The sequence below is a fragment of the Pristis pectinata genome, chromosome 12 (genome assembly GCF_009764475.1).
Source record: "Pristis pectinata isolate sPriPec2 chromosome 12, sPriPec2.1.pri, whole genome shotgun sequence".
Lineage (NCBI taxonomy): Eukaryota > Metazoa > Chordata > Chondrichthyes > Rhinopristiformes > Pristidae > Pristis > Pristis pectinata.
Window position 1 is genome coordinate 39,764,045 of NC_067416.1, and position 24,647 is coordinate 39,788,691.

Sequence of the window (24,647 nt, forward strand, 5' to 3'; positions counted from 1 at the left end):
TCTGCATTCTACAGGCAAGCCAATTCTGAATCCACACGGCCAAGCTTCCTTGGATTCCATGCCCTCTGACCTTCTGAAGAAGCCTTCCATGTGGAACCTTGTCAAATGCCTTACTAAAATCCATATGGACACATCTACTGCACTACCCTCAGCAATCTGCCTGGCACCTCCTCAAAGAACCCTATCAGGCCTGTGAGACATGATCTGCCCTTCACAAAGCCATGCTGGCTGTCCCTGATCAGACCATGATTCTCTAAATGCCCACAGATCCTCTCTCTAAGAATCCTTTCCAACAGCTTGCCCACCACAGGCGTAAGGCTCACTATAATTCCCTGGACTATCCCTACTACCTTTTTTTGAATAAGGGGACAACATTTGCCACCCTCCAATCCTCCGGTAAGAGATAAAAGGAAGCATATAGCAGGTATAGGGAACTAGTGCCTGTCAAAAATGTAGGGAGGTGCTTAAAAAGGAAATTAGGAAGGCTAAAAGGGATCACACAAAATCAATGGCAGATAGGATTAAGGTAAATCCCAAGGGGTTCTATAAGCGTAACGCTATTACAGTGCTAGCGACCCGGGTTCAATTCCCGCCGCTGTCTGTGAGGTGTTTGTACATTCTCCCAGTGTCTGCATGTTAGGAAGTTGTGGGCGTGCTACGTTGGTGCCGGAAGCGTGGCGACACTTGCAGGCTGCCCCCAGAACACTCTACGCAAAAAAGATGCACTTCACTGTGTGTTTCGATGTACACGTGACTAATAAAGATCTTCTTAGAATATTAAGGGCAAAACAATGACTGGGGAGAAAGTAGGGCCCATTAGGGATAACATTTCCAATCTTTGCATGGAGCTAGAAAGTGAGGTCCTAAATGAATAGCTTTCAGTATTCACAAAAGAAACAAACTTTGTAATTGGAGAATTCATTGAAGGGGTAGGTGAAAGTCTTGTGTACATCTCCATAAATAGAGGAGGTACTTGATACCTAGGTAGGTTTAAAAGGAGATAATTACCAGGAAAGGATGGGATTTATTCCAGGCTCCTGCAGGAGGCAAGGGAAGACATTGCTGGAACTCCAGCTGAGATTTTTAAATCTTTACCGGCATAAGTGAGGTACCTAATGACTGCAAACCAAAAAAAAAATGAGAGCAAACCTCCTCTCCCTTTCCAAGAAAGGCAGCAGGGAAAATCATGGTAACTATAGACCTGTGAGCCAATCACCAGTGATAGGGAAGATACTGGGAAAAATATTGAGAGAGAGAATTAATGATCATCCAGAAAGGAAGAGACAAGGCTTTGTCAAAAATAGATCCTCTCTGACAATTTGATCAAATTCTTTGAAGAATTAACAAAATGTATTGAGGCTGGGAGGGCAATAGATGTGATTAACATGGACTTTACCAGGGAAGATTAGTTCAAAAGAGTAGGGACCATGAGGTCCACAGCAAATTGGCAAACTGGATCCAAAACCAGCTTGGCAATAGGAAACACAGCATGATGATAGAGGGTTATTTTTGCGATTAGATGCCTGTGACTAGTGGTGCTGGGACTCTGGCTGTTGTAATGTACGTGAATGATTTAGATGTGGAGACATGATCAGCAAGTTCTCAGGTGACACAAAGATTGGTGGAGTTGTTGATAGTGCGGAAAGTAGTCTTGGGCTGCAGGGTGATCTTGATGTGTTGGTGAAATGGGCTGAGAAATGGCAAATGGAGTTTAATCCTGATAAATGCAAGGTGAAGCATTTTGAAGTACTAACGAGGCTAGGACATTACACCAATGAATGGCAATGTCTTGGGGAGTACTGAGGAAGAGAGGGACCTCAGAGTACAAGTCCATAGAACCTTGAAGGTGGCAACACAGGTAGAAAACGTGATAAGGAAGCATATGGGATGTGGCCAGCACACTGAATACAGCAGTAGAAAAGCTATATACTGATGTTATAAAACATTGTTCAGACCTCAGCTAAAGTACTGTGTACAGTTCTGGTCAGCATGCTATAGGAAGGATGTGATATCGCTGTAGAGAGGAGATTCACCAGGATGTTGCCTGGGATGGAGCTATTCAGTTATGAAGAGAGACTGGAGAAGCTATGCTGTTCTTCCTGGAGCAGAAGTGGTTAAGAGGGGATATGATTAAGGTGTTTAAAATTACGAGTATAGATAGTGTAGACTACTGGAAACTTTTCCCTGTATCAGAGGAAGATAAAACGAGAGGAGGCAGATTTAGAGTAAGGGGGAAGAGATTTAGAGGGGATATGAGTGGGAACCTCTTCATCCAGAGAGTGGCAAGAACCTGGAATGCCCTGCCTGAGGGAGTACTTGAAAGTGATATCGTTGATGGCCTGCATCACATTATGGATGGCCTTTGTGGTTTTGTACAATCTCCAGAATTGCTTTATTAACTGCTTATCTTGACCATCTGAGGGCCCATGGAAGGTATTGTTAGTCTTGATACTGAATATGACACCTTGGTCCACTGGCTGGGTAGGAGATGCTGTGTTTGGTAGAAGGTAGATCATCTCCACAGGCTATCGAGGTTCTGTGGATGACCTGGAGCAGTGTCAAGCACCCGTAGTATTTTACATTCAAGGTTATCTTTCTTGCAGAAATGCTTTAATACTGGGCAAAGATATGAAATGAACCACCTACTGGAAGTTGGTGACTGTTGCCTGAGCACTCATTTGCCTTCCACATTACAGGCAGCTGCTCTTTAAAAAAACTCCTTTATCGCTCTCAGATTTTCAGCTTGACAGATGACTTCTCCTCTTGGGAGATGATGGTGTGGCATCCTTTCCCAAAAATGCTCAACTCATTTACACTGAAGACAAGCAGAAGATGATGGTTGCTGTGTTTGATGGTGGCTTTGAGTGCACCAGGGTATTCCTGGCCTGCCTGCTTACCAGCACTTGCTGTTTTACTGTGTGCACTGGAGAGGGTGCAGAGAGGATTCACCAGGATATTGCCTGGAGTGGAGGACTTCAGTTATGGGGACTGTTTGGATTGGCAGTTTATTTTCCCTGGAGCAAAAGACACTGAGAGGTGACCTGGTAGTAGTATAAAAAATTATAAAAGGCATAAATATGGTAGATGGTCAAAAATCTTTTTCCCATGGTAGGGATATCAAAAACAAGAGGGCATAGGTTTGAAGTGAAAGAGGTTTAGAGGAGATCTTATTTGTAAGTTGTTTTTAAACACAGAGTGGTTGATACCTGAAATACAATCCCAGAGGAGATGATGGAATCAGGTACCATTCCTATATTTAAGAAACTTTTACACAGACATAGAACAGTACAGAACAGGAGCATGCCCTTCAGCCCACAATGTCTGCACCAAACGCGATACCGAATTAAATTAATTCTCTTCTGCCTGTACATGATCAATATCCATCCATTCCCTACACATTCATGTGTCTATCTAACAGCCTTTTATACACCACTATCATATTTGCTTCCACCACTCTCCTGAGCACCCTCTTGAAACTCTGGAATTACAAGGATGTTCCCTGAAGAGGTCTCTTGTAGGATGTAATCTTCAATACAAAATTCCTTGAACAAAATTCAATTTCCCTCCCATATAGGGTGAATTTTTTTTTAATCATTTGTTTGAATTAGTTGATAACACTGCAACCAGAGAATTAACTTATCATAGCAAATGTGATTGTTAGATCACGAGAGAAGCTTTTTCTAACTGCCACTAGGATTTGTGTAACTGCAATACAAGGCTCTGAATTCCTGAAGTGAGCCTCTCACCCAGGTTGGAAGCAATACCTAACAAGTACTCAGTGAGGAATATCTAAAATACCACTGAGGTTTACCAATCCAAATAATTTCTAAATGCATTTAGCCACATTTGTACTATACCTGTAAAACTCCATTAGTTGTGGAGAGTTTGGAAGGTTGCACATTTTGCTCCCTGCGAGGATAACGTGTAGCAATTTTCCAGCCGTCATTGATGGAATGCACTACCTCTCCAATATCTGCCAAGACTAACATTTAAAAAAAGTAAGAAACTTCTCTTTGATTTTTTTTTGAAGAAACAAAATGCATACAAGTCAAAAAGTTGTTCAGGTGACAAACTGTGTTATTTAACATTTTCTATAATGCTCAAGAACATCTAATAAATAGGGATGCTATTTTGACTCAAATTTCACATGGCAGTGTTTCTGTTCTGAAACAATGATATTTTTCAGAGAACCAAGTATGATATTTCTATTTAATACTGAACAAAATTGCCCTTGCATTCTATGATTAAGTAAATGGTCTTTTCTTGGTCATAATCATAGTATTAAAAACAAAAAACACTTACTGCACAAATGATTTTTTAAAACCTTTTCATGCTTACCAGAAGTTTAGCAAAACAGATTCACAATTAAATTGCAAATGTGGAACCTTACCAGAGCCGGGGATAATCTGTGTTGGCATCAGGCTCTTTGGATCATGAACTTGACCTTTGACACACTTCAGCCAGACAAAAACTTCTTTAACAGCTACAATCGTAAAAAAAAGGAAACATTCACTTATGGCTCCGTTAAAATGATCGTTGATTGAAGAAAAAATTTAATGTGAACATTCATACAGGTTCTATCAGTGATGAACACATTCTGAGTGTTGAAAACAGAAGTGTTTTTTTTAAAGCCTAAAATTAATAAAAATCAAGAATTCTTATATATTTCCAAATGTAATGACTCGAGGAGTTCTTTTCTTTTATATTTCCACAAATGGATCAATTGCTTTTGAGGAATACCCAGCTGATATTTTGTGATTCGAATACAGTTTGTGTAACTGTGGGTGGAAGGGAGAAAAGTTTGCAGAGAATTCCTCTTTCAAGAAAAACAGCAGAAGGCAAACCCTACCATTAATTATAAGAGCCAAGTCATGTTGCAGCTGTATAAAACTTTGGTTAAGCCACATTTGGAACATTGCATACAGTTCTGGTCACCCCATTACAGGAAGAACGTGGAGGCTTTGGAGGGTGCAGAAGAGGTTTACTAGGATGCTGCCTGGATTAGAGGGTATTAGCTATAAGGAGAGGTCAGATAAATTTGGATATTTTTCCTCAGGAGTCAGAGACAGAAGGGAGACCTGATAGAAGTTTATAAAATTATGAGAGGCATAGATAAGGTAGATAGTCAGAATCTTTTTAACAGGGTAAAAATGTCAACTACAAGACGGCATAGTTTTAAGGTGAAGGGGAAAGCTTAAAGGAGATGTGTGGGGCAAAGTTTTTTTTCTTTACACCAAGTGGTGGAGGCCTGTGGAAGTAGATATGATCGTAGCCTTTAAGAGGCTTGTACAGTAGATAGGCAAATGAATATGCAGGGATTGAAGGTATATGGATCACATGCAGGCAGAAAAGATTAGCTTAATTTAGAATCATGTTCGGCACAGACAACATGGGCCGAAGGGCCTGTTCCTGTGCTGCTCTATGCACCAGTCTAGCAACAGAAATCTCTTTTTTGTGACAGAAGAATCCTTGATTCTGAATTACGTGGGTGAAGCTGCCTACGCACCGAACTCCGTAACTGTTAAATACAAACTAGCAGAATCATATTTACATTGCTTGAATCTTTTCCTGAGACTACTTACATGGGGCTCTGTCACAATGGTTGGGGAAGGTACATGATTAAAGCGAGAATTGGAGAATATCAGCTCCTGAAACCTTTAAATTTACATACATTTACCAAATGATTTCCTGAGCACCTTGTAAAGCAGGTTTACAACACACTGGACTTTACACCTAAAGACATGCAAGGCAAATCTGTCCAGTACATGTCAAACTGTTTTGTTCCAGAATCAGTTTAAACCTCAAACTGAACTTTTGTTCAATCAACTTTATAAACCAGAATTTTGTGTTTGAAAAGGCAAAAATATTCAGCAAAATCATGCTACGTATGGCAGAAGACTACAATATCCTTTCATCTTGCAACATGAATTTTGGTTAAGAGCAATTGAACAAGCTTGCATTAATATAGCTTTTCATTGTCTCCAGATATTGCAAATGATTCAATCTTTTGTGAAAGTGCATTCACTGTCATAATGCAGCCAAATACAACAGTCAATTTACATAAAGCAAGGTCTTACAAACAATGATGTACCCATTTGATCCACTTTTTTGACACTTCTTGAAAAAGTAATGGCCAGAAAATGAGAATTATTTCTCATAAAAATCAGCTGTTTTGACACTTGCATTTAGAATTTATGATCATTTTAAATGATGGAAAAGAAACAAAGAATTCATATACTTCAGGGAGAGAGAGCAAAATAAAAGTAGCATTCAGCTTTCTGAAAAAGTTCATTTTTCATTAGCCAAGCATCTTAATTAAGAATGTGCTGTGGAAGTACTGAACAATATACTGACAACTGAAGTCTTGAAGAGGTACATCAACTTCACTGCACATTTTTACACACCTTGATGCAATTTTCATAGAACGGCACACTCAGTCAGATTCACCATTTCACACATCGATGACCCTATGCACTGATGATGAATGCATCACTTGGTAAAATTCCAAGAATTAATGATTTCTTATGGATCACAATAGCATGAATGCAAATGCAAAAATTACCACGACTTTCATTCCAATGACAAAAACAATTGCAGTCCCAGCATCAAAATTACTGAACAGCTAATGAATATTGCTTGCATACCGTTTTACTCATGGATCAGATTAATTCAGAAACTCACCTTTGGAACCCCTTCTTTCCTTTGCTTCATAACAGTCCAAACAGACCACAAATCCACATTTCTGGCAAACCCAATGGATGTTAAACAATGTGGCTTCACATGCATCACACATTTCTTGAACTCCTTTTACTGCTCTCTTCCAGGCTAGTTTGGCTGAAATACAAAATAAATAGTGTTAGCATACACTGAAGCTTTCAGTTAATAGGGGAAAGTTCACCAGTTTTGACTGCATTTTGTTTAGGCTACATCATGATTAAAAGTAATAACGATGGACAGTATTAAATGTTCCATGAATCATAAAAGTCCCCACAATGTGATGACTGGCACAATAAAAATATACTGAGGCCCATATCCTAAAACATGTAAATAGGAAAATACATACTTCAAACATAAATTTGCCTACATTATCTATTCATGTTCATTCAACATTTTCTTCTGATGCAATTCTTGAAACAAAATTCTCTTCATCAAAACAGACTAATAAGTAATTATCAACTTCTTTACAATGTAAATAATGTATAATCTATCAACATGGAAATCTCAGCACTACAAATGAGAAAAAAAAAAATCACAAACAGAATTCACATTACAGAAACAGTTCAGTAACCAGGTATGGTCATTAAACCATATTACCATCTGGTTTAAGCCATGTCATAGCAGTCTTCTCAGATGTTTCTATTTGACAAAATTTATCTCCAATATTTCTCAGTATGTATTTGGAAGATTCCATGTCCAAATTCAAATCTGCAGAATATTTGGGTAGCCACAAGTTTATTGCTTCCTCATCATACTGGTCTGGAGTTGAAAACCCATCTGTCCTTAGTACAGCATTCTTACTGAATGCCAGTCTGAGAAAGTAGAAAGAGAAAAGTATAATCATACAAGTTCCAGTTTATTGCTTTCTATAAATATAAATTCTCTCTCAGAAACTTCTCTATTTGAGCTACTTGAACTCCATTTCCTTTCTCTGTATTCTTTGTCGACCATCAAATATCAAATTATATTTTAAATATATTATATTTTAAATAACATTGTAAGTGCAGACTCAACAGCCACATGATAAAGTGCCCCATGCTCTCATTATCCTACCCTTGTGATGCTATTTCTCAGTCCATGTTGGCTAGTTACTATTGAACAATCCATGGAAAAAGTATTAGTTAACCTGCCAAATCTTTATATAATGTTGAATCATTGTAGCTCATTAAAAAGCTTAAGTTTTGACAACATCCTTTCAAGATATAATGTTTCACGATGGCTTCATTATATTTATAATTCATTGTCTAAAACAGGTCAACAACTTACTAACCAAAGTGTTGTTAGAATTTTGTTATTCCTTCTATTCAATTAAACTTCAGTATCTCCTTATTATAATCATCGGTTTATACAAGTTAAAGTAGGTAAACCAGAATTTCTTTCCAAGTATTTTGGTAAAAATTCAATTCTTAATCTATTCTCACTTTGTTTTCAAAATATGAACATACATCACTGGTATAAATTTTGCGTAATTTGGAAGTATTGTTCAAAATTCTTTGTTGTATCTTTTTTTAAAATTGTTTTATTGCAGTACCAAAATGGAGTGCTGGAACCAGGGCCCCCCAGGCAAGAGGAAAAGGAACATGGGAACAGCCCTTCCCTCCTCACTCCTGAGTTTTGCAAAACATGACCTGATGAGCCCAATGTCAAACTATCAGGATTTCCAAATAATCCAATAGTGGAGTATAAGAATTTTTACAATATAACTCCTGCTTACCTATTATTATTCTCATTTATAAATGACAGAAGAGTTATATTTATTGGACACGCAGCATAAAGTTTCCCTGCACATCTTTCATGTTGTCATCTGCGGATCTCCTTCCTCCATTCTTTTCATTATTGCCTCTTTCATCTGCTAACCACATTTTTAGAAGATACATTCCAGAAACCTTTGCTCCTCACAAGTGTTTGAGCACAGCCAAATTGATGTTGAGCTCAGTATTTTCCTATACGAGAATTACAACCCTCTGATATATTGTACCTCTTGCACTCTTAAATTTTGCAGGTCTAGAACATCCCCGATGTTACATAAGCTAACGTGGCTCCTGATCTCATCAGTTCCATTCTCCAAATTACTTGAAAAATTAGTATTTTTTTTTAGGTAAGAAAACAATTTTTTTTATTTATCACCCCGGCTTGGAGATCCTAGGCTACACTCTGATTATCAAGTTAACTTGACTGGTTCAGTTTAACAGGAAAAAAAAATCTAGTTTTCACTTTTTTGTTTCATTATGAATGGTCTCTCAAATATCAAGAACCCAAACTCGTATTTACATACCGGCGGAAGTAGTAGAATCTGCAAAATACAGCTGAATGACTGAACTCCTCATTTTTCCGATAACGAATCATACGACATTCCCTACACTTTTGTAGATTTGGGGCTATTTCAGAGCATGAGCCATCTTGCAGGAAAGGTTCTCCAGTCTGCTTGAGCTTTTTAACTTTCCTCCAGTCTTTCAAGACAGAGCGTGGTAAACCATCTGCAAAAGTAGAACAAGTATCCTTAAAACTATAGCATAGAATTATACAGCACAGATATGGGCCAATCAGCCCATCACACTCATGCTGACTTTTGCACTTAGCTATATTAATCCCATTTGCCCATACTAGGCTTGTAGCCTTCTAATCCTTGGTTATTCAAGTGCCTGCCTAAATGCCTCTGAACTGTTGTGATTGTACCTGCTTCCACCACTTCCCTTGGCAGCTCATTCCAGCTATCAACCACTGTGTGGAAAAACTTTCCCCGATACCTTCCAAACCTCTTCCCTCTTAAACCTCCGAGACCTGGGACTCAACACCTTGCTCTGCAACTGGATCCTTGACTTTCTGACCTACAGACTACAATCAGTGAGGATAGGCAGCAACACCTCCAGCACAATTATTCTCAACACTGGTGCCCCACAAGGCTGTGCCCTCAGCCCTCTACTCTACTCCCTATATACTCATGCCTGCGTAGCCAGATTCTGCTTTAACTCCATCTACAAGTTTGCAGATGATACCACCGTAGTAGGCCATATCTCAAATAGTGGTGAGTCGGAGTACAGGAAGGAGATAGAGAGCTTAGTGACATGGTGTCATGACAACAACCTTTCCCTCAATGTCAGCAAAACAAAAGAGCTGGTCATTGACTTCAGGAAAGGGGGTGGTGTCCATGCACCTGTCTGCATCAATGGTGCTGAGGTTCAGAGGGTTGAGAGCTTCAAGTACCTAGGAGTAAACATCACCAATAGCCTATCCTGGTCCAACCACATAGATACCACAGCCAGTAAAGCTCACCAGCACCTCTACTTCCTCAGGAGGCTAAAGAAATTTGGCATATCCCCTTTGACACTCACCAACTTTTATCGATGCACCATAGAAAGCACCCTATCTAGATGCATCATGGCTTGGTATGGCAACTGCTTTGCCCAGGACCGCAAGAAACTGCAGAGTTGTAGACACAGCCCAGCGCATCATGGAAACCAGCCTCCCCTCCATGGACTCTGTCCATACCTCTTGCTACCTTGGTGAAGCAGCCAGCATAATCAAAGACCCCACCCACCCGGGTCATTCTCTTCCCTCATCTTCCATCAGGTAGAAGATACAGGAGCCTGAGGGCACATACCACAAGGCTCGATGACAGCTTCTATCCCAGAGTGATAAGACTATTGAACAGTTCCCTTATACGGTGAGATGGACTCGACCTCACAATCTACCTTGTTTGACCTTGCACCTTATTGTCTACCTGCAATGCACTTCCCCATAGCTGTGACACTTTACTCTGTATTCTGTTATTGTTTTTACCCTGTACTACCTCAATGGACTGTGTGATGAACTGATCTGTATGAACGGCATGCAAGACAAGTTTTTCACTGTACCTTGGTACAACTGACAATAATAAACCAATACCAATACCTATGCCCTCAATCTACCCATCTCACTATCGATCCTATCTAGGTCTCTGATAATCTTATATACTTCCATCAGGTCATCCCTCAGCCGCCTTTGCTCCAGGGAAAACAAGCCCAGCCTATCCAATCTCTCCTTATAAAGCCCTCCAATCCAGGCAACATCCTGGTAAATCTCCACCGTACCCTCTCCAGCGCAATGACATCCTTCCTATAGTGTTGCAACTAGAACTGTACGCAATACTCCAAATGCAGCTTAACCGTGACATCCCAACTCTATATTCTCTGCCCCTTCCAACGAAGGGGAGCATTTGATACGTCTTCATCATCCTCACCTGTGTTGCTACTTTCAGGAAACTTGGACTTGTATCCAAAGGTCTCTTTGTTCATTAGCACAAACAGTACAATGTTTGCACAAGATGATATTTTACTAAAAGGCAAGCAACTCACTTGTACTCATCCTCAATTAATTTACCATCCAAAACTATACAATGAGAAATCAGAATTTTGACACAATTGCTCTCTTTTATTTTGGCCTGATGACAAGTTGAGTCGTAACTTCAAGACATATGGTCACAACAGGTTATGCATCCACATTTCCATGAATAAAACTTCTCTTCCCCTCAAAAAGGTTTAAATTCTATCAGCAATCACTGGAGCCCGACCTTGAATGGGTAATTTGGCATACTTTACCTGTACCCTGATAATGCCAAGCAGGTGTGGGAGAAGTTGTTCCTTCAAAGCCTAGTGAATATAGCAAAAACCTTTCTACTCCAGATACTAAGGAAGAAACATATCCAAATTATGCTGTAGTGCAGACAAGGTAGTGATTGGAATCCCATAAATGACCGAATAGAAGTATTACCAATGTAATACTGGCATGTTTACTTGTTGAAGGGAAATACAGTTGATCTTCAACTGCTGAGAAAGCCTTGTGCTACATACAGCAAATAAGAAACAGGACAGAAATTAAATTTTTTCATCCAATGGATGGTGAATCTTTGAAATTCTTTACCAAATGTGCTGCGAAGTCTGTCACTCACTATATTTAAGACAAATATTGACAGAATTTTCAGATACCAAGGGAAATCAGGCAAGTGGTATTGAGGTAAAAGATCAACCATGATCTTATTGAATGGTAGAGTAGGCACTCAGGGCCAAATGCCTAGTCCAACTTCTATTTCATATCCTTTTAAGCCTCTATCACTGCAGCAACTGTAAAGCCATTTAATAACACCAACTTTATTTAATGTACCAAAGATTGGAGACGACAGCAAGCTCAGGATTTTGGTGATGGCGGACTAATAGATTTGGATTATTGGATGCTGTTCGTACTAATGCAGTAACACATTTTGATACGTTGTTTTTAATAAAAGCTGCTAAATTGTTTTATAATAAAAGTTCCCAGTGTGGCGACTCACCGTCTAGTCGGGCGAACCGGCTCGGCAGTCGGGTCGCGCGGCGTCAGAGCGACGAGGCCCAAGATGGCGGCGGGCCTCGTCTTTCCGAGCGACGGGGAGAACCCGCGCGCGGGAAAGTCCTGATGACGTAGGACTTATGTCATTGCCGGTTTTTGGGCGGGAGTTTTTCTCCCTTAAAGGGCCCGCACAAGGCGGGAAAATAAACCAGTTCTGTTTGGCAATCCTCCGAGTAGAGTCTTGTTTTATTCCGCGGTAGCAACCGCTACATTGGTGACCCCGACAGTCCAAACGGCTTTTGGACCCGCGAAATGGACGACAGCGCAGCAGCCAACGCAGTGGCCCTCAAGCTGCCCACCTTTTGGACACCGGCCCAGCGTCTGGTTTGACCAGGCTGAAGCGCAATTCCACCTTCGGCAGATCACCTCCGACTCCACGAAGTACTACCATGTGGTTAGCTCTCTGGACCAGGAGACAGCCACCCAGGTTGGAGACTTCATCCAGTCGCTTCCGGAGGAAGATAAGTACCCGGCTTTCAAAGATCTTTTGATCCGGACCTTCGGCCTCTCCCGTCGTGAGCGCGCCGCCCGCCTGCTTCATCTGGATGGCCTGGGGGACAGATCCCCATCCGCCCTAATGAATGAGATGCTGGCATTGGCCGAGGGACACAAGCCATGCCTGACGTTCGAACAGGCCTTCCTCGAACAGCTCCCCGATGACATCCACTTGTTGTTAGCTGATGCCGACTTCAGCAACCCCCGTGAGGTGGCCGCCCGGGCAGATGTCCTGTGGAGGGCCAAGCGCGAGAGCGGTTCGTCCGTCAGTCAAATCACCAGGCCGCGAGCCCAACGCCTGCCTCGCCCGGCCCCAGCAACCGAGCAGCCACGCCCCAGGAACGCAGACGATGACACGGGTGACCAGCTGTGCTTCTACCATCAGAGGTGGGGTGCGGAGGCCCGTCGATGCCGCCCACCCTGCAAGTTTCAGGGAAACGCCAGGGCCAGCCGCCGCTGATGGCTACGGCGGCTGGCCGCCGACAGAGCCTCCTCTTCGTTCAGGACAAGAAATCTGGACGGCATTTCCTCATTGATACTGGAGCGGAGGTCAGTATTTTGCCCCCGACAGGCCGCGACACTCGTGACAGGCCACCAGGTCCTCTACTCAATGCCGCCAACGGTACAACGATACGGTCTTTCGGCACCCGTACGCTTCAATTACACTTTGGCGGCAGCCGTTTTACCTGGACTCCATTACCCTTTCTGGCGACGATTTCGCCAAGCTCCTAGCCAAATTCCCATCGATTTTGGCACCTTCGTTTACAAATTCTCGGCCCACACATGGGGTACGACACCACATCATTACCACAGGGCCACCCCTTCATGCCCGAGCACGACGATTACCTCCAGACAAGCTCCGCCTGGCAAAGGAAGAGTTCCGTCACATGGAGGAGCTGGGGATTGTTCGCAGGTCAGACAGCCCCTGGGCCTCCCCCCTGCACATGGTCCCCAAAGCCACCGGAGGGTGGAGGCCCTGCGGCGACTACCGCAGGCTGAATGACGCCACCACCCCGGACCGCTATCCCATCCCTCACATCCAGGACTTCGCAGCGAACTTACACGGGGCCCGCATCTTTTCCAAAGTGGACCTCGTTAGGGGATACCACCAAATCCCGGTCCATCCGGATGACGTCCCCAAAACTGCGATTATCACCCCATTCGGCCTGTTCGAATTCCTTCGGATGCCGTTCGGCCTTAAGAACGCCGCGCAGACCTTCCAGCGGCTGATGGACGCGGTAGGCCGAGACCTGGACTTCGTGTTCATTTACTTGGACGACATACTGATCGCCAGCCGTAACCGCCAGGAACACCTTTCCCACCTCCGCCAGCTGTATTCCCGCCTCCGCGATTTCGGCCTCACGATTAACCCGTCCAAGTGCCAATTCGGACTTGACTCTATCGATTTCCTCGGCCACAAAATCACCAGCGACGGGGCAACACCCCTACCCGCCAAGGTGGATGCTATCCGCCATTTTGCCCGCCCCGACACAGTCAAAGGCCTACAGGAATTCCCTGGGATGGTCAACTTTTACCATCGTTTCATCCCTGCAGCAGCCCGTATCATGCGCCCTCTGTTCTCGCTGCTGGCTGGTAAGGGCAAGGACATCACCTGGACTGACGAGGCTGCGGCTGCTTTCGTTAAGGCCAAAGACGCCCTGGCAGACGCCACGATGCTGGTACACCCTAGGACTGACGTCCCGACTGCCCTCACGGTAGACGTGTCCAACACCGCGGTGGGTGGGGTACTGGAACAGCTACTCGAAGGCCGCTGGCAACCCTTGGCATTTTTCAGCAAACACCTTAGACCGCCCGAACTGAAGTACAGCGCTTTTGATCGGGAACTTCTAGCGCTGTATCTGGCGGTCCGGCATTTCCGATACTTTCTAGAAGGCAGGCCTTTCACCGCTTTCACCGGTCATAAGCCTCTGTCCTTTGCCTTCTCCAAAGTCTCCGATCCCTGGTCAGCTCGTCAGCAGAGACATTTATCCTACATTTCCGAGTTCACAACTGACATCCAACATGTCTCCGGAAAGGATAATGTCGTTGCTGATGCACTTTCCAGACCAACCATCCACAACCTATCCTTGGGTGTCGACTACACGGCCCTGGCTGACGCACAGCAAGCCGACGACGAACTGCCCAGCTACAGAACTGCAGTCTCGGGTCTGCAGCTCCGAGATTTCTTGGTTGGTCCAGGTCAGCGGACCCTACTTTGCGACGTTGCGACTGGTCAGCCCCGCCCTATTGTCCCTGCAGCCTGGCGGAGATGCGTTTTTGACTCGGTACATGGGTTGGCGCACCCGTCCATCAGATCTACTGTCTGACTGGTCGCCAGCAAGTTTGTCTGGCATGGCCTGCGCAAACAGGTCAGTGAGTGGGCCAGGACTTGTCTGCACTGCCAGACGTCAAAAATCCAGCGACACACCAAGGTCCCACCACAGCAGTTCGAGCCTACCCGTAGGAGGTTCGACCACATACACGTCGACCTCGTGGGCCCTCTGCCGGTTTCAAGAGGAGCCCGGTACCTCCTTACCATCGTGGACCGGTTCACGAGGTGGCCTGAGGCAACCCCCCTGACTGACATCACAACTGATTCCTGCGCCCGAGCGCTGCTCACAACTTGGGTCTCACATTTTGGCGTTCCGGCCCACATCACTTCAGACAGAGGCACCCAATTCACTTCCAGTCTCTGGGCTGCATTAGCGAACCTGCTAGGGACGCAGCTGCACACCACCATGGCCTACCATCCTCAATCAAACGGGTTGGTGGAACGTTTTCACCGCCATCTAAAATCGGCCTTGATGGCCCGCCTGAAGGGTCCTAACTGGGTTGACGAGCTGCCTTGGGTCCTGCTCGGCATACGCACTGCCCCCAAAGAAGACCTCCGCACTTCGTCAGCTGAGCTTGTATACGGGGCGCCACTAGTTGTCCCCGGGGATTTCATACCTGCCCTTCAGGACCAAGGGGAACAACCCCCAGCAGTTCTACAAAGACTGCGCGAGAAGCTCGGCGCCTTGGCCCCGATTCCCACCTCATGGCACGGTCAAGCCCCATCCTGCCAGCCCAAGGAACTACGGGACTGTAAGTTTGTTTTCGTTCGCAGGGGCACACCTCGGGCGCCATTGCAACGACCATATGAGGGACCGTTCCGAGTCATACGGAATAACGGATCCACTTTTATTTTGGACATTGGAGGCAGGGAACAGGTTTTCACGGCGGACCGCCTCAAACCGGCCCATTTGGATCTGCAACAGCCTGTCGAGGTTGCCACGCCACGACGCAGAGGCCGCCCCCCTAAGCGGCAGCTGGCACAGCCCACGGACCTTGGGGACTGTCTCGCCGGTTCTGGGGGGGGTTGTGTGGCGACTCACCGTCTAGTCGGGTGAACCGGCTCGGCAGTCGGGTCGCGCGGCGTCGGAGCGACGAGGCCCAAGATGGCGGCGGGCCTCGTCTTTCCGAGCGACGGGGAGAACCCGCGCGCGGGAAAGTCCTGATGACGTAGGACTTACGTCATTGCCGGTTTTTGGGCGGGAGTTTTTCTCCCTTAAAGGGCCCGCACAAGGCGGGAAAATAAACCAGTTCTGTTTGGCAATCCTCCGAGTAGAGTCTTGTTTTATTCCGCGGTAGCAACCGCTACACCAGTGAACTTTTTAAGTCAGAAACAGGGCCCCATTGAGTCAGAAGGGAGTGTGTCAAACATCACCTGGTGAGCCAGATGCTGAACCATTGGGATTTCTGAATGTTTAGATACTGGATCATCAGAGTGTTACCGTAAAACTACAATTCTCATTCTGAAGGTGGACATACCTTGATAATATTCCTTTGCCCCAAACAACCCCCCGACTTAGCTGTTGAGGAACATCCACCCTGGCCCTCAATCTCTCCCCTCCATTCAAATTCAAAATTAAAGTGGAATAAATGAACTATCTTGGCTCAAGCCTTCCAGGGTTACTACACCCTTCATACAGTCAGTGCATCTTCCACCAATGACCCCTACACCAGATCCCCTACCCCTCCCACTCCTCAATTCTTAATTCTAAGTCATTGCCAACAGAATAAATGACCCAGATTAATTTTATTTAAATGGGCAAACTATCTGTGGAAGTGCCACAGGTACCAATGGTTCTCCCAGTTAAACTTTATCAATGTTTTTCCAGCCAGGTTAGAATAATTCATCAACATTTCTGTTATGTGATTCCCATTTCCATTGACTGAGGGCCACCACACATTACACCAAACTAAGCTCCTGCGACAATTTCACTCAGCAGAACTGCACTCCATCACTCTCCCTCCATCAGCATTTGTCTATGTCTGACAGACTATTATCAAAAGTCAACTGAATCAAAAAGAATTTGTCAGAAAGATATACTGTATCTGACTGGATGCATTGTTTAATAGTGACATCATTTAAGTCATAGACTGGCAAAGGATGTTGTCAGTCATTGAACCCACGGATGGGGTTTCACCAGCTGTCAAAGACATTCAGGTACAGAGCCAGCCATGTACAGTCGGTAACAGTTCAGCTGGTCCAAGAACAAGGAGTTTGAATTCAGATGGCTCATCGGTCCTGGGAAGACCCAGCCCATTAACTACTCATTTCTGGCCACAGTTCCCACTTTGATTGATTTCACAACTTCACTGGAATTGCATGCTTGTGAATACCAACAACAGACAGATTCTGTGACATAAGGCAATGAAGCAGCATGATGACATGCATTGCACGTTCCCAGACATAAATACAGTAAAAATTCGATAATCCACTATGCCATTGTTCAGAAATCCTGACGGTTCAGCATCTAGCTCACTGGGTGCTGACTCCAAGGTCCAAGGACACGCTGGGGCCCTGGTTCTCATGCTCCTTTGAAACTTGTAGTGTTGTTTCCCCACACTCTGCTTGAACACACCAGGTTCTTGCTTTCTGTACTCCCTTTAATCTTACCTGGTTCACTGGAACATTCATTGAGATACAGCATGGAAACAGGCCCTTCAGCCCAACTCATCCATGCCGATCAAGATGCCTATCTAAGCTAATCCCTTTGTCTGAGTTTGGCCCATATCCTTGTAAACCTTTTCTATCCATGTACCTGTCTAAACATTTTTTAAATGTTGTAATTGAGCACTCTTGCAGCCCATTCCACGTTCCCATCACCCTCTGTGGAAAAACATGCCCTTCAGACATCCTTTAAATCTTTCCCCTCTCACCTTAAAACTATGCCCTTCAGTTTTAGACCCCCCCCCTACCCTGATTATTAACTTCTATCTATGCCCTTATCATTTTATAAACTTCAAAGTCACCCCTCAGCCTCCTTCGCTCCAGGGAAAGAGTCCCAGCCAGTCCAATCTCTCCTGATACCTCAAGTCCTTCAAGTCTAACATCCTTGTAAATCTTTTCTGTACCCTCTCTCCCTTAATCATACCCTTCCTGTATATACTTGTGATTACTAAAACTATACACAATACTCCAATGCAGTCTAACCAGCATTTTGTACAACTGTAACATGATGTCCCAACTCCTGCACTCAATGTCACAGACTAAGAAGGCAAACAAACCATATACCTTCTTCACCACCCTGTCTACCTATGTCACCACTTTTAGGGAACTACATACCTGTATCCTTTGGTCCTTCTGTTCAACAACACTCCCCAGGACCCTGCCATTTACTATGTCCTGGGGATTAACTTCCCAAAATGCATCATTTCACACTTGTCAGAGTTAAATTTCATCTGCTATTCCTTTGCCCAATTTCCCAGTTGTTCTGTCCTGTTGTAATCTTAGATAACCTTCACTCTCCACTATACCGCCAATTTTGGTGTGATCTGCAAACTTACTAGTCATGACACCACATTCTCATCCAAATCATTTATATGACAAACAACTGGAGACCAACACCAACCACTGCGTCACAGGCATCCAATCTGAAAAACAACCCTCCCCCACCACATAAGGAGCCTAGTGGTATGGTATCAAGACAACAACCTTTCCCTAAATATCAGCAAAAGAAAGGAGTTGGTCATTGACTTCAGTAAGCAGGGTGGAACACATGCCTGTCTATATCAATGGTGCTGAGGTGGAGATATTTGAGAGCTTCAAGTTCCTGGGTATAAATATCACCAACAATTTGTCCTGGTCCAGCCACATTGACGTTATGGCCCAGAAAGCACAACAACACCTCTACTTCCTCAGAAGGCTAAGGAAATTTGGCATGTCCCCAATGACTCTCAATTTTTACAGATGCACCATACAAAGCATCCTATCCGGATGCATCACAGCTTGGTATGGCAACTGCTCTGCCCAAGACTGCAAGAAATTGAAGAGTTGTAAATGCAGCCCAGTCCATCACGCAAACCAGCCTCCCCTCCACTGACTCAGTCTGCACTTCCTTTTGCCTCAGGAAAGCAGCCAACATAATCAAAGACCCCTCCTACCCCAGTCATTCTCTCTTCTCTCCCTCCCCACCACCAACCCCCCCCCCCCCCACAAAGACAGAGCGTACCACCAGGCTCAAGGACAGCTTCCATCCAACTTATGAGGTCCATTCAAATGCTAAAAGATGAACTCTTGATCTCCCAATCTACCTCATCATGGTCCTTGCACCATATTTGTCTATCTGCACTGCCTCTATATTCTGCATTGTTTTCCTTTTTATTACCATGATGTACTTATGTATGGAATGATCTGTCTGTTTGTATCCAATTGGCTAGCTCAGCTGGATCCCTTGTGTTCTAATCTTCCAGACCAACCTACGATGTGGGACCTTGTCAAAGTCCATTTAGACAACATCTTCCCCCATTATTCCTCTTGGTCACCTCTTCAAAAAATCAATCAAATTGGTGACACATGATTTCCCACACACAAAACCATGATGCCCATCCCTAATCAGTCCTTGCCTTTCCAAATGCAAACAGATCCTACCTCCACTGATGGCACGCTCAGGCCTGTAGTTCTCTGGCTTCCCCTTGCAGCTCTTCTTCAGTAAAGGCACAACATTAGCCACCCTCCAGTCTTGTAGTACTTCACCTGCAGCTAACAAAGATACAAAAACCTCTGCCAGGGCTCCAGCAATTCTTCCCTTGCTTCCCACAATGTCCTACGATACACCTGGTCAGGCCCCAGGGATTTATCCACCTTTATGCACTTCAAGACTGCCAAGACCTACACTTTTGTAATGATTACATGTTTCAGGATAACACTATTCTCCTCCCTGAACTCATTAGCTTCCATGTTCTTCTCCACAGTAAAATCTATCACACTACTGTGTAAAATGTAAAAAAAAACAATATGGAGTGTTAGTAGAATAACATTTGATAGTCCTGAAAATCTGTCAGTCCAGCACCAAAACTCAGAACAAGCCAGATTAACATTGTTTAGGTGTTAAGAACAAAAGGTGCATGTGCAATTGTTAATCCGCAAAGAGTTACTATCATTAGGAAGAGAGAAATTTTACATAAAAATTGATTGAATACAATTCTTGACCACATTCAAATCACTGAATTATTGTCCCCTTCTTTGATTCTAAACTAATCATTTTTCTTCTGAAAATATGGCGGTATCCCTCTTAGTTTACAGTATCATTTAGTTTAGAACATTTGTTCATGATACATAGTGTGCAATAATCTGGTGATCATAATACTGGATCAGCTACCCAAAGCAATTGAGAAATGAAATTCAACCCATCTGATAACTTGTGGGCTGATAGCAGAAAATCGACTGTAAAAGTGGTTCACTAATGTCTATCTGCAAGAGACTTGTCGTTAATTTGCCAGGATTAGTTTGCAACTCCGATTCTATTATTGACTCCCAACTTCTTCAAATAACAGAGTAAGTACTTTCCTAGCTTTGCTACTCAGATCCCAAGAATAAGGTCAGAAGTTCATTCAAATGCTTGATTGTCCACAAGTATCTGTCAACATTGCACCAGAACATCCAATTATAAGGATACATAATTCAGTTCAATGATTGCTGATATTCTACTGTTGGACCCAAAAAACATCTAAACTTGAAACATACCACTTTTTGATATACTTTTAAACATTAATAATTTGAAACTATAAATTTCAAAGTAAGTAAATAGCCAACTTACTGCTCTGAAGTTTACTTTTCTTTTCCTTTGCATTTCTATATAAAGCACCATTTGGTTTTATTTCCACTTCCTCCCTCTCAATTTCAGCTTTTCGCTTTTGCAGATCATTTTGCCTCTTTTTATAGGTTGGCTTGGGTTGACGCTTGACCCTGTGCTCCAATTTATTTTCGCTTTCATCTGACACATCGCTTTCAGAGCCAGATTCATAAGTTCTTTTTGTTCCTCTTGTTTTTCTTTCTTCCTGCTCAGTCTTCACTTCACCAGAGTGAGCTTTTTTGTCCACATCATCGGTTGTGGAAGCTGGTGAACTAATTGTAATTGGCTTCTTTGCATCATTCGTTATAGTTTCTTTATTTTCCATGTTACATGTGTTTTTGTCTTCTTCAGAGTGTCTAGTTAGCCAAGCTTTTTTCAGTTTTGTGTGAAAACTAGGTTGATTGGATTGAGAAATCTGGCCATTGGTGACAGAATTTACTTTACAAAATGCACTTATTGTTCCAGTATTTTTGGGAGGTACAGCTGCTGAACTTTTATCACTTTTGAAACTAGCAGACTCATTGTTATCAGGAAAAGTACTTCCAGAATGGGCTATAGCCAGTGCTGCTTTGTGTTTCTTCAGCTGGTAGTAATCAGTTGTATTTGGGATTCCTGTGTTACTTTGCACAGTAGTTCCTGTTCTTCCAGCATCTGCTGAGGAAACTGCAGCAGATGTGGTATAAATCGTGCATTCCTCTATCTGCATTCTTAAATGATCTGAAGTTTTGGGAATAATGCGTTCTGATATACTGTTATTGACAGGGGTGCACGACTGACATGAGGTTATACTTGTTTCTTTGTCACCTAAGATGTTAGTTGTTGTGGCTCGAGAAGTTGAAGGGTTGGCACTGCTATTGTATAAAGAGTTGGTGACAGCATTGGAGTCCAAATTGTTGCCTGGAAGGAAAACCTTGAAGTTTCTTTCATGTTCTGCACTTGTAGTATCCAACTTCAGGTTAGGCAAAATGATTTTACACACTTCTTTGACTTTTGAATCAAAGGAATCTGATTGCATTAACAACCTTTCCTTTCCAGAATCCTTTGCTTTACTTTCTTGCTTAACTGTGGAAGACGGTCTTACAATTACAGATGCTGGGGAAACTTGTAATACTTCACTGTTTTTGTTGTCCAAATGGGAAGCAGGCTTATGAAGAAATCCTGCACTGGTGTTCCAACTGATATTAGAAGTGACTGTATGATTATTCACACAAGTTTTCACTTCAGGCCTTGGCTCTGGTAGTAAAGTTGGAGGTTTCTGCAATTCAGAAAGCTTAGCAGCATTGACAGGCAGTACTGGAGTTAGGGTCGGTGGGGAGAGATTGCGATAGTTACCTTCTTTTCGTTCTGTAACATGATGAGATGGATGTTGGTAAACAGGAGCTCGATGCAGAGATGGCATGCCTCTCGTAACAACTGATGGTAAAATTGGCAACTGTTCTGTAACTCCCTTGTGATCAGAAGTATTTGAGTCGTGACTTTGAGAAGTCACTTGGTGGGCAAACTGTTCTGTAGCTTTGCCAACTGATCCCTCACTCTTAGGTTGATGCTTAATAAGCGGAGGTGGTTTGGAAAGAGTCTTATTATAGGAAAGGAGAGCAGGAGTTGAAGGATTTGTCTTCTCAGCATAAGGATATGCATCTTTAGACAGATATAACCTAGGTGGTTCATTTATAATACTGTTTGACAAAGTAGTAAAATAGTTGCTTTGGGGCACAGAATGAGGTACTGAGTTCTTTGATGCATAAAGTTGGATTGCGTAACACTTAGTTTCACTATCCTGTTTTATTTTCTGGGGTTTTAGGCTTTCAGTAGGCAAGGGTGGAACTCTAGAATAGCTATCTTTAGCAATTTCATTTGTCTTGATTGTGGAAGCAAGACGAGCTACTTCAATGCTCTCCTGTAGAATCTTACGACTCTCTTCTTTATATTTAATCTGACTGTCACTTTGTTCCTGGAGTGATCTTTTTGGCTTATTCTGACAAAGAACAGTGTTCATAAATCCTCGGGCCAGCTGGTTTTCCATCCCTTGTGAATGTCTATCGTGATTAAATTCAAGCTTCATTCGAGTCGAAGTAACAGAATGGAATGAATCAATTAAAGTTTTCTTGTCAATTTTTCTATTTGAAAAGCAAAAGAAACAGAAAATTACACACAATGATTTCCTTGAAAGAATATTCATATATTCAAATTGTTGCAAACCTTTCCAAGGGTTTTGAGAACATTGAAAAGCATAGATATTTGTTTTTCCTTGCAATACATGCATTTTTTCCTAATGTACCAATATTAAAATTGAATTGTTAATGAATTTCTGTGAAAACAACTTTTATCCATCGTACTATTTTTCAACACTTTGCAGCCACAACATTTGCACTAATCATCAGAAGGCACTTGCATTTGCATGGTAGTTTTGAAGGATTCAGTTGATAAAAAAATTATTAATGTAATTGTGTCATTTGCATCAGTTAATTGCTGAAGCAAATCTGTTTCTAAAATAAATAGCTTCTATCGAAATAGCTCTTTTAAATAGCTTTTAATTTTTTCCAATTATTTAAAATTTTCCCAACCGTTTCTTATTAGAGGCATTTGCAAAACATGAAAGGGCTTTCTGACAACATGAGCTATCAGGAGGTTATCTGGGCAATCAATGGAAAGGGCTTGTTTGCGTTGCGTTGCCTTGCACATGAGGCAAGTGCAAAGGGGTGAATGCAAAGTACAGGTCAGCTCCAGCATGATCCAGCCAATAGTGAAGTTATCGATGCTCATTCTCATTAAGTTGAAAATCAGAGACAAACTTTCAGTGTCTACACTCATGCAGTTAAATGCAACGATCAAGAGATTGTTGCCTACATTGAGCAATTTAACAGTGGAATAAAGTCTTAATTACAATTAAATGATTTCTCTGGCACTGGAAAATTACTTTTATAAATGTGGAGCTTCACCTGTAGTTTAATAATCACTGGAGTTTTTCTTTTTAATATTTTAATGGTCCTTTTTTTCTTTCACTGCTCAATCCAATCATTTTCCCCTCTTTTTTTCTGTACTATTAGGCATTCTAAACTTCCTGGTTTAGATACTGCCTTGTTCATTAAAGTTCTTCAATTCAATTGGTTGATAAGATAGTTTCTCTATTCAGCAAAGGAGGACTAACCCTTCGATAAGGAAAGAGAAAGTCGAACAGTAGACTTGCAAAAACATTAAAACAGATTACAGGAGCTTATCTGGCAGGGATCAATGCTGAGACCTTTACTGTTTGTGATATATGTTATATACAGCTTGTATGTGAACGTAGGAGATGTGATTAGCAGGTTTGAAGATGACACAAAAATTAGTGCTGTTCTGGATGGCAAGGAAGGTTGTCCAAGACTACAGCAGAATATAGATTACATGGAAAGTTAGATGAAGCATTGGCAGATGAAAGTTAAACCCAACAAGTGTGAGATGATGCATTTTGGAAAGTTAAATTGGGGTAGGAAATATACTGGACATGGTAGGGCACTCAGGAATGTTGATGAACAGAGAGAATATTTACACACACACACACACACACACACACACACACACACACACACAGAGTGGTTGACATCTGGAATGAGTTTTCAGAGAAGATACAATTTCTATGTTTAAAAGGCATTTAAGCATTTAGACAGACACTTAAATAGAGAAGGCAAAATATGGTCCTATTGCAGGCGAGTGGGATTAGAGTAGATGACAAATAGGTTGGCATGAATGTGGTGGAATGAAGGGCCCATTTCTGTGCTGTAGGAATCTACAATTTGGCTCTATGAATATTAGTTGAAATGGTTTATTGGGCTTCTCAGGGAAAAAATGTGAGATCTTGATAGAATAAATAGAAAGGCGAAGTATTTTTTTTTAAATGGTGTGAGATTGAAAGGTGTTGGTACTGAGATGGACATGGGTGGCATGCTTATGAATCAAAGTTAAAATTCAGTTGCA

General features: G+C 42.8%; 1 protein-coding gene across 4 annotated transcripts in view; it reads right to left on the minus strand.

The window, feature by feature from the left end:
• jmjd1cb (jumonji domain containing 1Cb) overlaps positions 1-24,647 on the minus strand; it is a 204,414-nt gene that overhangs the window by 35,941 nt on the left and 143,826 nt on the right. For all 4 annotated transcript variants that reach the window (XR_007957276.1, XR_007957277.1, XR_007957278.1 and 1 more), the window contains 6 exons: positions 20,658-22,810; positions 8,993-9,194; positions 7,315-7,529; positions 6,682-6,834; positions 4,391-4,483; positions 3,858-3,982 (listed from right to left, as the gene is read on the minus strand). Coding sequence is in view for 1 of the 4 variants with exons in the window: in XM_052027380.1 (XP_051883340.1) it covers positions 3,858-3,982; positions 4,391-4,483; positions 6,682-6,834; positions 7,315-7,529; positions 8,993-9,194; positions 20,658-22,810 (2,941 nt within the window). In the remaining 3 variants the exon portion in view is untranslated. The remainder of the gene's footprint in view (positions 1-3,857; positions 3,983-4,390; positions 4,484-6,681; positions 6,835-7,314; positions 7,530-8,992; positions 9,195-20,657; positions 22,811-24,647) is intronic.